We start from the raw sequence: 14,955 nt of genomic DNA, 5'->3' as shown, positions 1-14,955 counted from the left end.
CTAAATGAGCTTCCAATTTTCCCTGCAAGGTTTGCTCCTCAGCCTTGAACATATCAGCACTTCCACTTTACCCAATTAATGCATATGCATCACTAACTCTCCTTTGATCACCACTTGAAAAACCCACCAGCCAAATGGTTAAATTCAAAACACATATAGATGCATGATTGTAGAAAAGGCAAGAGACATTAATCCAGAAATGCTACTGCTCTTTAAGAGCATGCCCCTCTCCAATTTTTTTGTCCCACTGATTTTAACATACTCTCTTGCAGAAAGTCTTCCTAATGTCCTACCTAATCACCATTAATAAGCTATACCTATGTTAGCAATCCAGATCAAAACAGCAGGAAAAAGTGAACTGCCTTCATTTATGAAGCATCAGTTTCTCAATGCACTTCTTGCATACATGAAAAAGACTCCTGCATTAAAAAAAGGACAAGATAAAAGCTCTGCTTCTGAAGGCCACTGACACTTCATGGGGAAGGTCAGTTGGAGTTAATAAACTATACACCATGGGGACCCTAGGAATATAATATTTTTGCCCCCACAAAACTTCAAGTGCAAAGCAGATCCATTCTGCCGATAGAAAAAGACTATCTAATCTGAAACAACTTGCACACATAACAATTCTGAGGTCCTCCTATCTCCCAACATTGTCAGCTTCATGACCAGCATCAACTGCACCCAATTACTAGCCAGGGTGGATCCAGCCCATCTTCCTAAGAAGCATCAAAACAGAACTGCCCTGACAAATTCTGTCACAGATAAAATTGCCCAGACACTTCTATCTTCTTTCCATAACAGCTTGTAAAGGCTCAAGAGCAAAAAGGCACTGCAAACAAGTTTGCCGACAACCCTACCCAAACAACCTTGTTCTGCCTTTGGAAAACATTTTCAAAAATGTTTCCATTCACAAGCAATCAAGCTAAAAGCTTACATTTAAAAAAGGAATGTACCCACTTACCCAAGCATGTAGGTTTTGAGAGTCTTCCATTCAAAACTTTTAGCAACTCAAGTTGTATTACACTTCACGACAATCCAAGTTTTGACGTCCACTTCAATATACTGTGCATTTGCTTTCTTGTACACTGATCTTCTGACTATCTGCTAGGCTACTATCTTTTGTAATACATTAGCCAGTTTTTGAACACTGACAAGTCCTCCATTAACAGTATCTTTTTCTCCTATTGCGCTTCATCTCCTGGTGTTACAGCCTTTCATCATATCAGAATCTGTAAACAGTGTCTGAGAACAAACTACTCTCTGTCTTCCATGAACTGATCAATCATATATAAAAGAAACCATAGTATTCCCGGGAGAGTATTTATATATTTTAACAGCTATAAACACATTCCTCTAACAGCCACTGGTTCCATTTATGAATGATACATCAATTACTAAACATTTACACAGAAGATACAATCATTTGTAGTTTATCTTATACACTGCTAAGGGCAAATCCTCTTAATTAAACTTCAGACAAATTTTCAGTTTGTACAAATCATTCATTACAACATTAACATTCTTGATGTTGTTATAAAAAACGTTTAAAAAAAGAGGTCCTGAACCTCAAAAGTATAAAGAAATAAGAAATATCAACTTCCTTGTGCCTAAACATAGCCAAAGTAATCTTTTACATAAAAAGACTCCATTTTGCTTAAACAGCCAGGCCATACACTTGTTTTTCTTTCTTAATTCTTCAATAGAAACACAAACAAACGTAACTTCAATCAGATGTTTGATTACCGTATTTGGAACACTGTAAACAAATAGATGAGAAAAGATGGAAAAGAAAGGAATGAATAGTCTGGTGACAAGGACGGTTGTCTCTGATGAAGAAATTCTCAGAAAGCAAACAGGAGTCAGTTTTACCTGAATACCTCCCTGACAAGCTCTTTTTAATACAGTAAAGTGGAGGGCAAAGATACTGAAATTTGGGAGTTTAAAAAAACCACCAAGAAAATAAAATAAAGGCTGAGCAGAAGAAAGGAAGAACCGGGAAAATTTCCAGGAACATTACCAAAGGCCCTGACTTGCAGCTGGGAGCCTGCAAAATGAGGTCTTGGGTAAGAAGGTATAGTCCTACGTGCAACCACATTGGTTTGTTTTTCTGTTTAACCTGGCAATAGAATCAACACATAGCATGACCAGAAAGGTTTGGAATTTTCCTTTTACAGATAAAACGTGAGTTATTGCTAGCCAATCAAAAACAAGAGAGCAGCATGGACTTGAATTCCTTTGGTTCTCAGTCCACCTTCTACAAAACACTGATGAAGAAACCCCAAAACTTTGATTTTTGCAACAGATTTGCAGCCCTTTCTGCCACTTTTAAAACTGCACTTCCTTCTTCAAACCTTTTATTTTATTACCACAGCTACAAGGCTGCTACCAGCTCAGGACTCGTCCTCAACTGCAATCACTGCTATAACTCAGAAGAATAAAGAAGAGGATTTGGGATCTTCATCGCTTAAGATTATTTATTTATTTGTTTGTTTTTTAACAGCTGTGTTCCCAGGAACCTCTATTTTTTGCCCTCCAAATAGAAGAGTAGTTGCTCTTCCTTAGCCTGAAGTCCGCTAGAAATAATTACTTTTGTTACAACATTTTGATGAAGAAGAGTAATGTATTTATACTTCTCCTTAAAGCAAAGATTTTAATACATTTCTCCATTTTTGGAGGTGGTATTCAGGCCATGAAACTGTAAAAAATGATTTTTCACCACAGTTTTTTTACAAGCACTACCCCATGCAGTGCCAAGAGAACAGCATTCAGAGAAAACTTAAAATGTCCATTATGCATCAACATCAGCACTGCAGTCACACCTCAAAGGCGAATCAAATTTTGACTTCATTTTGGAGACAACTAAACATTTACCAGCTTCATTCACTTGTTCCTGTAGCCTCCAGGGACTAATACACAAACTAATTAAATTTGAGCATTTTCTTTGGCGTTTGCTTCATTTCCTAGTTGCCTAACATTCTCAGACTTGAGCTAACAATACAAATGCTTCACATCCAAGTGCAGATTTTTATTCTTTTTTAATCACACATTCATTTCCATTTAACAGATTTTTTTTCTAATTATCTTAGCATCACATTATAAGACTGTATAATAATAATAATAGTAGATTAATTAAGAATTATTTCACATGGTGGCAAGTGAAGAGTATGTGTTTCAAGAGATATATGGCCAAAATGCTCTCATGAAACTCAAACTAATGCCCATTTTCATTCCCATTTCTATGTTCAAGGAAGCAGACAGAAGTGTTTATAGTTAGCATCTGGACACCATCACTACGCAGAACTATCCAACAGATTATTCCGGTATTTTGAAGGTCTGCAAATGTCATTATTAATCACAAATGCTGTTCTTTCAGGTTCACAGCCTCATCATGTAGCCCATAAAAAAAAAAAAGCTAAAGATTTTCAAATACATGGTTTCTGTCAATTTGAAAGTAGTATACAGACTCCCCTCTTCTGGGTGCTCATAAAGAACATCTGTGCAGCCTCTCTCAGTGAGAACATAATCTTGCCCTTCCCAAATGCTGATCACTTCATGCAACTCCTTGTTCAACAGTTGACAGAAACGCCAATAAATCAACATAAGAGTTGTACATTCAAAGCGTAAACTCAAAGAAATTCAGATAAGTGAGCCAAAGGGAATGACTTACATCCCCCCAAAAAGCTGTTTAGTACAGCTAAATTCAGCATGTTTAAAACAACCCATAAACTGAGCCTGATGGCTAACTGCTGCTGCACAGGCAGAGGATACATACAGGGAGAGGAGCTCAATTCATCCCTGGAAAGGACTGCAGACCTGGAAGTACCTCATGCCATAAACATGATTCAGACAGAGCTGTTAGCCTGCCCTGTAGTACTTAACCAAACCAGTACACAGTGATTTCAAAGGAACGTTTCAAGGCAAACAAGGGGGAAAAAGTACCGAGAATAACACACCGCCTAAGAATGCAACCTCTTCTTACTCATGCAAGACATATCAAAGAATGAAAACTACCTTTATCAAAGAAAAAGCAAAAGCTAAACAGCATCTGAACTCAGTAACTGGTGACAGAATTGTTTTTAAAATATTAAGTTAATAGTGGGAAAAAAAAAAAAAAAGCAACATGACAGCTTCTCACTACCAGGTTTCAGCTGACTCACAAGCAGAAAAACCATCTTAATGCTGGATTACATATTACACCCATCCACTCAGCCTGTGTTTACCAGGGAAATTATGTTCTCTTTCATTACCTAGCTTTGTTTCAACTGATATAGAAATCCAGCATTACATACTGAAGGTTTCATCCTCACCTGGAAAAAGGCTGTCCTTACTGTACACTTATATATGCAAGCACATTATATATTTATGTATGTATGGAGCAGCGATACTAAAGCTTGAGGGTTGAGATAAGTTACTAATTTGTCGTTTTATTTGAAAGAGGAGGTACAAAGGAAAAGGAGAGCCAGATCACAGAGACTTACAAATGCAAGAAACTTAATGTAAATAGACCTTTGCACTAAGCAAGGCCACACACACCAAGCATTCATATGCTGACGAGCTGACAAGCCTGTGGAATAAGCTGACAATTTTCAGTACTTTCACAAGTTAGGTGAGGATAGATTGCTAGTAAAAACTGACTGCAAAAAGAATATTTGTGTGGCTTTTTTGAATTGAATAAGGCAAAGACTGAAAAGAGCACTTTATGACATTTTTGTTGTGAAAAGAAGAAAGTCTCTCACTGGGAATTTTCAAGTCTGAAAAACAGAAAGTAAGAATACACTGTCATGTGAACAGAGAGGCACGGAGAAACAGCTAAAAGGAGGAGCATATACAAGCACGCTGAAACATCTAAGGATGCTTACACTCGTTAACCATTTTAGAGTAAGGAATTGCATACACTTCACCTTCCTTCAGTTATAGCACAAAACCACACAAGTCTCCAAAAAAATAAAAAATAAAAAAATAACAAGGAAAGTTGGAGATACTAAAAAGGAAAAAAGAAAAATGGGAGTGGAAAAGATCAGTGGGAACAGAAGAATCCAATACTTTTTTCAGGAAGGTGTAGAACAGGTTATGGGATTACCGGTTTGGGTTTTGTTGTTGTTGTTGTTTATTCTTTAAACCAACATTATTATCTCCTCTGTAAAACATCAGATGAAAAACAGAGAAGTTAATACACCAATATCTTGATCTGTTTACTCATTGTCTACCTAAAACATACACAACGTTTGTATTTCAGCATACATATCTGAGAGAGAACGGAAGAAATCTCTTCCACAAATATAAAAAGCATGTCTTCAAAGGAATGAGAAATTGAACAAAATATAAAACTGCCTTCAGTATTTTGGATTAGTAGGTTTTAGCAATTTGTGCATTTTAAGTACTGTGACGGCAGTCAGCACTGATAACTTATCTCTGCTTTATGAACCCATAAACTCTGCTAAATTTCTTCAGTGTTTTCATGTTTGATAAGCGCCTTTGCACGCACGAAGAACAGGCAAATGGGTAACACAAGAAGAACCAGGACGACTGACACATTTTGATCATACTCCAGCCTAATACACAACCAGAACTGATAGAGATACAATGAAATTTTTCTAACTAGTCTCTACAGGTCAAGTCTCAGTCAGGCCTTCAGTTTTTCACTGCAGCTAAGAACAGGTTCATATTCTCAGCATAGTCTTCCTTATTGCTTCTATCCTTAGTTAGCAACAAGTATCCTAAAGCATTCTAGGTTAGGATTCGCAAATAAAGACATAAGGACATCCACTCAAAATTTTCATTCTGAGCTGTTTACCGTTTACTTAAACTGTATCCACATTTGTTCCTCATGACACTTTCTTCTTCTAGTTAATATTCATCAGTCACCTTTACTGGTACAGAGCAAGTGTTCATACATAAAAGAAAGCACACAACACCACCTCAATATAAATATAGTAGCCAGTGTGTAATAATTAGAGTGAACAAGTCAGAACTTAATTGCATGAAAACTCAGTTTTGAAGCATATACAGCAGTGCCTCATAACTCATTTGAATTAAGATCCTGACATGGTAGTTGAGAAATGGCTTCTTTTGCCACCCAATTAATGTATGTAATCACATCTTTTTCATAAATGGTAGCAGAAGTAAATGACATTCTGGCAAACTGAAGGGTGCAATCTTTCACACACTGGCAAACAAAAATAACCTCACATTATTCATAGCATGGAATACAGAATTCAATCTTCATGGCACCAATCCTCAAGAAATTAATTTCTCAAGTTCTTTTTTGAAATGTCTTGAATCTCCTACTGAAGCATATAGTTGTTGCATTACTGTAATCATCAAACAATTCCAAATACGTACCGTTTTCTTAGAGAGGAGAAATGCGCAACATGTCAGTGTACAAACACACAGTACTTCCTGCCTTAAAGCAAGCCTTTACATGTTAAAAGTTAATGCATATTGCTAGAGTAATACTATTTTTTTTTCCCTGGACTATTAGAAAAGAAAATTTCCTTCAGGCTTCATCCACACCTAAAACTCTTGGTCTGTTGATTTTGTTTTTGTTTTGCATGCCTTCCATTAGGCAGTGACAGGAAGAACACACACAAACTTACTAACAAAGCCTAGCTGGGCCAGCAAAAAAATCCTTGTGTAGTCCTAAGTTTTAAGCTTGCAGGAAAGCAAGTTTACCGTTATAGCTTCTTCTGCTTGACAGCAGTACAAGGTCACCCCATTGTTGGCTGTATGGTTGGCTGCCATTTCACTGAGGCGCTCCTTCCTTTTGGTAGTAGCCAACATTTACTGCTTCTATATAAGGGAACTCAGATTTTAGTTAACTGGAGACTACTGTATCATTTATGTGTCACATTGTTACCTCATAGCAGTTCTCACTGCTATATGCACATAGAGTCAAATCACAGGGTTGGAAAGGACCTTAAAAACCATCTAGTTCCAACCACCATCATGCTACGCTCTTACTCCAGAATATACATAGTTACATGTTAAAGATGTTTCAACAAATAGAGTAATTCAAATTCCTGGCCACCCACACGGTGCTTTAAGGTCACATTCCCCCTGCAGAGACTCAATTCTACATTTTATGCATCAACAACAGAAATTACTTTGATCAAAAACTTTGCAGAACTTTTTATTTGCAGTTCCTCAGATAAAACACACCACAGCTCTGTTTCATTTGTTCACTGTTTTCACATTAGGCTCATATATTAGTCCCAATATTTTTGAGCTGTTTAAAATAAGACACTGCAAGCGTTGTCAGTCTAAGATTTGGCTGTGACAGCAATCACAAAAGAGATTTGATTAGATTGAATAAATGGTTCCCTAAGTGAAATACATGTAGAGATTTGTTAATAAAAACTCCAACTTTCGTGGAAATGAATCACCGGTACAGAAAGCAAACCTAAAAACTTCTGTTGTTTCAAATTCACTGAATGATACTTAGCTTTTACACCATGACTACCATATCTTTGAGCAGGAAAATGCAGCTCAGTTACAGATAAATATATAAGATACACAGTCAACCAAAAGAAACTCCTTAAAGGTGCAAGTATTCTTTATAATGAATTATTGCAAGATTATTTCCACAACCTTAATGGTTATTCAGCAGCGTAATATTCAGAAATCCAAAGCAGATTAGAAACTGTTTTTCATGCAACCAGCACAAGCACAGACTGCAGGTGACTTCAAACAGTATTCTTCACAGCTTTAAGCGATGGAGTTTAAAGTCAACTATAGTCAATGCTCACCAGGAAGCAGCACAAGGTAATAGAATTGGTGTTCAGCCTGGAGAAGAGAAAGCTCTAGGGAGACCTTACAGCAGTCTTCCAGTATTAAAGAAAGCCTACAGAAAGATGGGGAGGGACTCTGTCAGGAATTCAAATGACAGAACAAGCGATATCAGCTTTGAACTTACAGAAAGTAGGTTCAAGTTAGACAATAGGAAGAAATACTTCACTCAGAGGATGGTGAGGTGCTGAAATGTGTTGCTCAAAGAAGTTGTAGATGCTCCATCCCTAGATGCATTCAAGGGAATTAAATGATCTTTAAGGTCTCTTCCAATCCAAACCAGCCTGTGATTCTATGATTTCCTGATTTATAACATCAGGTGCAGCAGAACCCTGCAGCAGTTCTGCAACAAGCTCAGGTCCTTTTGATGTCATCTACCTTCTAACAGTTCCACTCGGCCTGCAGAAATCATTACTATTTTCCCTCTTCCACTGACATCCACATGTGTAACGTGAACTTCTGTTTCAAACTATGCACAGCCCCATGCAGACAGAGATATCAGGAAAGGATAGGCACTGCCCCTTGCTGCCACAGCAGGTCACTATGAGAGCCCATACAGGGAAAGAGAAGGACAGATTACAGAGGGAAAAAGGTGAGACTGCAGAACTAGGCTTTAAACCAGTTCCTGCTGCACCCCAAACTGGGCTTCACAACATTTTCTAATTCTAGGTTGGTATCATCTAGGTGTCATCTCCCCTAAGTCTTGTACATGTTCCACCCTGTTTATTCGAAGATGTGTGTCAAGGAAAGAGACAGAGAGACCCAGCTGCTCCCATCCAGCCTAACTCCTGAAGGGAGTATATGGCAGCCTATGCTCTTTTGCCTCCTCCTTCCACTTGCTTGGGTGAATGAAGTGCCACACAGCAGGCACAGCCTAGAGTCAATATGACTGAAGGCATGATAGATTCTCTTCATACCACCCCACCTCATTCTCCCATGCATCAGATTTATGAGGCTGCACATCTGCAAGTAAGCAAAATTCACCCATCATAAGGTAACTAACCCCACCTTTCGTCCAAGAACTTGCACATAAAGCTAAATGAACTGACGTGCAGGCTGTACGGTAGCCAGATCCAGCACAAAGACCCAAGAGCTATTCAGGGGATGGAAACTCCCCCCTCTCTGGGACAGCAGTAACTTAAATTGGCTTAATGGGATTGAGGATGGTAAATGAAGCTCCACATCTGAGTGCACACTTCTGGGAGCAGCACTACAAAGGCGTCTTTCCATGACGATAATAAACGATGACAGCCAACATCCTATTAGCACACGAAAACACGAGCCCCGTCCTGATTCACTTGGTTATCACTGCTAAGGTAATTGTTCCGAAGGCTTCCTATTACACATTCAATGCAATCTATGCTGCAAAAGGAAGAGTAGGGATTTCCCCGAAACAGATGCTAATGTGAAGCAGAGCTGATGCTTAGCGATGTATTCAACTCCTGAGAGATGAGATGACCCAAAGGTTTTCCAGCTAAGGAGGTTATAGACAGACACCATAAAGACTCCAGAACAGAAAATACCCAGACAACACCATTCAACATCTTTGTATTTTAATAAAAATATTGACAACACTTTCACATAAGAGGATAAACTCCTTTTATCTCATTTGTATTGCAAGCATTTCAGAAAGAGTAGAAAAATCTACAGCATTAGGTAGGTTAACTGTCCCAAGAACCAACAAGAGAGGTCCTTCAAAAGCCTTGTTTAGAAGTTCTCTCTCTCAAAGAGACTGTCCCCTTCCCCAGAACAGCTGCTGGGACTGACATAGCCACCTCATAGACCATTATCAAACCATGAGATCTCAGCTATTCAGTGGCAAACCAGATAGTTGCATGAAAGTCTCAGCTCACAACCAGTAGCAATACAAATGTTCAAGAAGGCAAAGCACGTGCCAAGAATGATTATGATATGGCTAAGGCCAGAAATCATTATTAAGCTGTGCCTCAGATACTGTAAGGAACTTAGTAGAACTAAAAAAGAAACAGAAAGCTGATAAGGGATGAAAAATTAGGTGGAACAGCACCTTTATAACAAAAAGCTACAACTGTACTTTTCACACAAGAAGAGGAATAGCTGAGAGAGTGTGGAACACTACAAAATCTTGCATGCCATGAAAATAAACTGGGAGCAATTATTAACAATCTTTTTCAATACAAGAGATGTGAGATATTAAATAAAACTACTGTGTTCAAAATAAACAAAGGACTGTAGCTTTTTCCACACAATATGTGGATTACTTTCCACTATATTATGGGAATGCTCAAAGTGATACAGGTTGAAGATGTTACTAGGCACGATTACAGATGCAAGAAACCACTTAATGATATTAAATACCAACACATTGTCTCTTTGGGCAGACAGCAACCAGACAAAACCACTTACTTTGTCCATATCACTCTTCAGAGTGCCCACTATCAGAGTCTGGATGCTGACCTCTACAGGTTTCTTCATCTTTCCCCTCACCTCATTTTTAATACCTAGTGTAGACATTAAGTACTGGCAAGACAGCATTCGGTTCAAGATTTACTGTTTACACTAACTAATCAAACCCTGCCATGATTTTCTCAGACAAAACAGACTAAGCAGGACTTGTACAGTCTGTGTCTTCTGGGTGCTTTCAAGCCTATTTTCCCATGAAAGTTCCGACTTCAGAAACTAAAATACACTTTATATTTGTGATAGAGGTGAGCAAGTGGTCTCTCATGGAAGAGGGATGAACATGTAAATGAAAGTAAAACATTTGGGGAGGAGGGGGTGGAAGTGAGAAAGTCACTTTTAATTCCACTCATCATCTATGTAATTTGTCAATACGTTTCAACAGCTTGGTGGAAAAAAAAGCCACTGAGAAGTCTCTTACACATACACGCCTACCTGCACGAGTGCGTCCTGTGTATCATATGCAAACTGTAGAACATTCAAAAATAAAGCATGACTGAAGTGACTTCTGTTATTTTGGCAGCAAAAGGTTAATTTGAGTTTAAATTGAGTTAATTTGATTTTTAAGCAATTTTAAAGCAACCTTAATTTCTTATTCTACATGATTACGAATACAAAAAAAAAATAGATGCACTTATTGTGATTTGGTATGCATGTTTCTGTGTGTAAATATATTAAAACACACAAAACACAAAATCCTAATAAAAAATAATGTTTTCTGCTTCATATTATCAAATTCTCAACTTAGTTATGTTCTGTCTTTGGAAGAAATAGCCTACAGTGTCTACAATATCAGTAGAAAAAGGTGTGTATATTTACTCGTCTGTTCATTTGTAAGTACTCTGAATGAGGAAATATGAGGAACAACTACTCAAATCAAGGGCTTGAACTTGTAAAACATACTAACCTCTTTTTTTATCCTTAATTATCCCTATGGTCTGAAACACCACACTTAGATAACTCCAGGTAGGCTGACTCTTTTTTAGAACTTCTTTCCTTGGATCTTTTGTTTAATATGAAAAATAAACCCACACACTTTCACAGGTACTGTCCGAGGCAATGCAATGCATTGACAAGCAGGCAGCATTAAAAAACAACAACAACAAAACTGAAAACATTTTCCCCCCAAATTTGAAAACACTCAAATTGCTAAAAATACTATTAAAAAAAAAAAAAAAAGCTTAAAATTCTTAAGTTGTGAAAACAAGCTGAACTTGTTCTCTATCGAACTGTAGGAGTCACAGATGAAAGAAGGTGCTATATAAGGAATAGCCAGACTTCAACAAAGTGTGCGCTGCCAAAACATTTTGGCCTAGATTCTGACAGGCACGCACCCAAGTCGAGGGGTCAGGGAAAGAAGCAGTGTAAAGCAATGATATACAGAGAGCAGGAAAATACAACGCTGTGGATTACGGATGGGTTCTGGGGGGAGCGAGGGGCAGAGGGAAGCTGCTTTTCCCTTTTGAATCCTTGGGGGAAAGACGGTGTTTCAACTGCGTGCAAAGGGGGTGGAGGTAGCACACAAGTGCAATTTTTGAGACAGCAACAAATTACAAGATGCATCTTGTTCCTTCTCCTAACTTGCCGCTGCTCCTCCTCTCGCCTTCTGCTTTGCTTTCATGGAATCTGTTAGGAGGGAGAGCAGCTAACCAACCTCCGGCACGCGCACGCTTCTGAAGGCCAACTTTGTTCTCTGGCATTTGATCAGACCCTGAATAAATACACCAATTTATACAAGGAATTCTGGATCTGGCTGACGTTCACCATTCAACAGTGGTGCAAAGCATGATAAAATGGAAATAAAAATCAAATAACAGCGAGAGAAAAATCTGTGAGAGGTCCAGACAGAATTAATATCTTCATTAATTAACATGAAAAATTAGCACCGTTTTAAATTGTTGCAATTCAGACAGTAAGAATACTAATACAAAGGAAGCTGAAAATGAGACAAGTTCAGGCTAACATGGAAATCCAGATGCTGTTGCATTAAGGTGGGAAAGCAGCAAAAGCAGCAGAAGGAAGACGCATCACTCCTGCTAAAAGACAGAGATCGCTATGAGGGAAACAGATGCTCCTATGTGCTGTGTGTAGGAATCTTTGTAGGCTGCGGTGGGGCCCTCACTAGAACAGACACACAAACCCTGACCTCTGTGTCCTGCATCCACTGACACCGGGGTGGGTGATGATGCCTAACCAATGGGCAAAAATAACAATAACGCAAGACAAAGTGCTTCAAGGACTTGTTTAGAACATAGAACAAAAATGGTCTTTGTTGTGATTATTAAATCCAGAGCCTTCAAACCAAGAATAAGTAAGCATTCAGCAGAGCACAGTTCTACATGAGGACACTGAATGTATCTAATCAATGTCAAAGCATCACACCTTGCTTAAACTGAACACACTGCAAGCATCGACTTCTGACAAAGCCACCTCTCCAAACCTTCAAGGAAGCCTGACCTAGTCTGGAATTAATAACCCTCTGACAGCACAACACATCAGTATTTTTGATGCTTGCCAATAGAAACCAGCCTGTAGCTGCTGACAAGCTGCACAAAAACCGTATCTCATGTTTCCTAGATACGATTGTCCAACTCTTTGACAAGCTTCACCTACTCTGGTCAGAGCAACCCCGAGCATTCCTCTCAGCTTACTTAATGCATACCCTGAGGTACAAAGCTGCCTCCCTGTACTCTCGGCTCCAATAAAGGCTATACACACTACGTTCTCAGCATAAGATAGCACGAAGCACATAAGTTATCAGAACTTCCAGCTCTTCTTCCGCCAGTGAAGAAGCTTATAGGAAAATCTTTACATAAGAGTTAACACCAGCCTCACAAATTACAGTAAAGCAAAGCACTGCTCTGATTCCAGAGTGTTTTGAATGAAGAGATGTTGTATATCTCGGCATCTTTCATTTTAGCTGCTCCTAAAACACAGCGGTCCCACAGATGGTGAAGGTCCCTTCCCCGGCAGAAGGCTCTGTAGGCGCTTACGTAACCGTACAGTTCTGATACGCAGACATTAAGTTATGGGCACCCAAGGCAGCCACGCAGGAGGGATGTAATCTGTTTGCAGCAGCATCACTTATCTTATTGCTTTAGCGCAGTTCTTAATTGACAAAGACACATCTCAAACTTCTCAATTAAAAATTAATTGATATCACCAGGAAAAAAAAATGGATAAAAGAAAAAAGCCCTTACAAAAACTGCACTTTTAAGTCTCAGGAGCGCGTCTACTTTTATTAGTGGCACCTTTCGAGCTCAAGTTTTCAAACCAGTGTCCTGCATTCACAGGTTTCTGATAGTTGGCCAACTGATGCACCCGGCGCAAGTACCGTGAAAAACAATAACGAAGCGCGGAGTTCAGCCAGACAGCCACACTTCGCACCACGAACAAAACCCACGGTCGCACCACGGCTCCATCCGGAGCGAACCGAGGGACCGGCAGCGGCGGGGGGCTCGGAGCACAGCTCGGAGCACGGCTCGGAGCCCCCTCCCCGAGCGCCCCCCGCCCGCTCCCGGCGGCTTTTCTCCCGCAAAGCCCCGCGGCGGTTAAGGAGAAAAGGGCGAAACGTTGGCGGCTTTAAACAAAACAGACGCCGGCCCCTCGTGCCGCCTTCCCTCCCCCTTCTCGCTCTTTTTTTTTCCTTTTCTTTTCATAGGAAGGGGGCAGCGGGCGGTAGCGACGCGGGGCGCTGCGAAGCGCCGGGAAAAGTTTCGGCGGGGAAGCGGCGCTCCGCGAGCACCGACGCCACCTGGGAGGGAGGAAAAGAGGGAGGGAGGCGGCCGCGGGAGGCGGAGAGGAGGAAAGGAGGAAAGGGACTCCGCGAGGCGCCCGCGCCCGCCTCGAGACCCGCAGAGCACGGGAACGGGCGACGAACCGCGCACCCCGGTCCGGCAGCCGCCCGCGTGCGCTGCCCCCTCCCGCCCTCACCTGGCCCCGCTCGCTCGCTCGCTCACTCACTCACCTGCGGAGAGCTGAGCGCGGGCCGCTCCCGGCAGAGCGGGCGAGCCTCCGGCCAGCAGCAGGGCGAGCGCCGCCAGCAGCGGCAGCGAGGCCGCGGCGCCGGCCCCCCTGCCCATGCCGACTTGCCGAGAAGTTTCCCAAAGAGGCCGGGGCTGCCCCGGCCCGCGGCGGCGGGCGGAGCTCGCCTCGCCCAGCCCTCCCGCCCGGGAAAGCCCCGCGCCCAGGGCCGCCCGCCCGCCGGGGCAGCCGTCTGCGGCGCGACGGGCGCAGCACCGCGGCAGCACCGGCTCCTCTCGTCCTCCGGAGTTACTTTGCTGCCGGGCGAGCGGGGCGGGAGGGAGGAGCCGAGCGAGCGTCCAACCCCCGCTCCCCGGCACTTGGCACAGGGAATGTGGGACTCCGGCCCGCGGCCCCGGCGCGGGCGTAGCGGCGCCCGGCAGCGCCTCCTGCTGCAGGCGTGGGGGCAGCGCCGGCTCGGCTCGGCTCGGCACGGCACGGCACGGCTAAGCACGGCACGGCTCAGCGAGGCGCTGCCAGGCTCAGCTCGGCTCGGCACCGCCTGGCTCTGCGAGTCCCCGAGCAGCTCGGCGCGGCTCAGCTCGGCTCCTCTCGGCACGGCGCTTCTGGGCACCGCTCTGCGAGTCCCCCGGGCGGGCACAGCTTCGGGGAAAGGCAGGAGCTGGCGGGGCGGGGGGACCGGGGCAGGGGCGGCGGGTGTGGGAGGTCCCGGGCGCTATTTGCAAAGGGAAAGTCCGGCAGAGC

The 14,955-nt window shown here is 42.0% G+C and overlaps 1 protein-coding gene across 10 annotated transcripts in view; it reads right to left on the bottom strand.

Moving 5' to 3' along the window:
• The window catches only part of PTPRK (protein tyrosine phosphatase, receptor type K), a 391,069-nt gene extending 376,563 nt beyond the window's left edge, over positions 1-14,506 (bottom strand). For all 10 annotated transcript variants that reach the window (XM_015284457.4, XM_040697913.2, XM_040697914.2 and 7 more), the window contains exon 1: positions 14,195-14,506. In XM_015284457.4, the coding sequence (XP_015139943.2) occupies positions 14,195-14,309 (115 nt within the window). In that variant the 5' untranslated portion in view covers positions 14,310-14,506. The remainder of the gene's footprint in view (positions 1-14,194) is intronic.
• Positions 14,507-14,955: the final 449 nt, after the last annotated feature.

This window comes from Gallus gallus, chromosome 3 (genome assembly GCF_016699485.2).
Source record: "Gallus gallus isolate bGalGal1 chromosome 3, bGalGal1.mat.broiler.GRCg7b, whole genome shotgun sequence".
In the NCBI taxonomy this organism is placed as follows: domain Eukaryota; kingdom Metazoa; phylum Chordata; class Aves; order Galliformes; family Phasianidae; genus Gallus; species Gallus gallus.
Note: the sequence above shows the minus strand (reverse complement) of the source record. Positions and strands in the feature narration are given on the sequence as shown.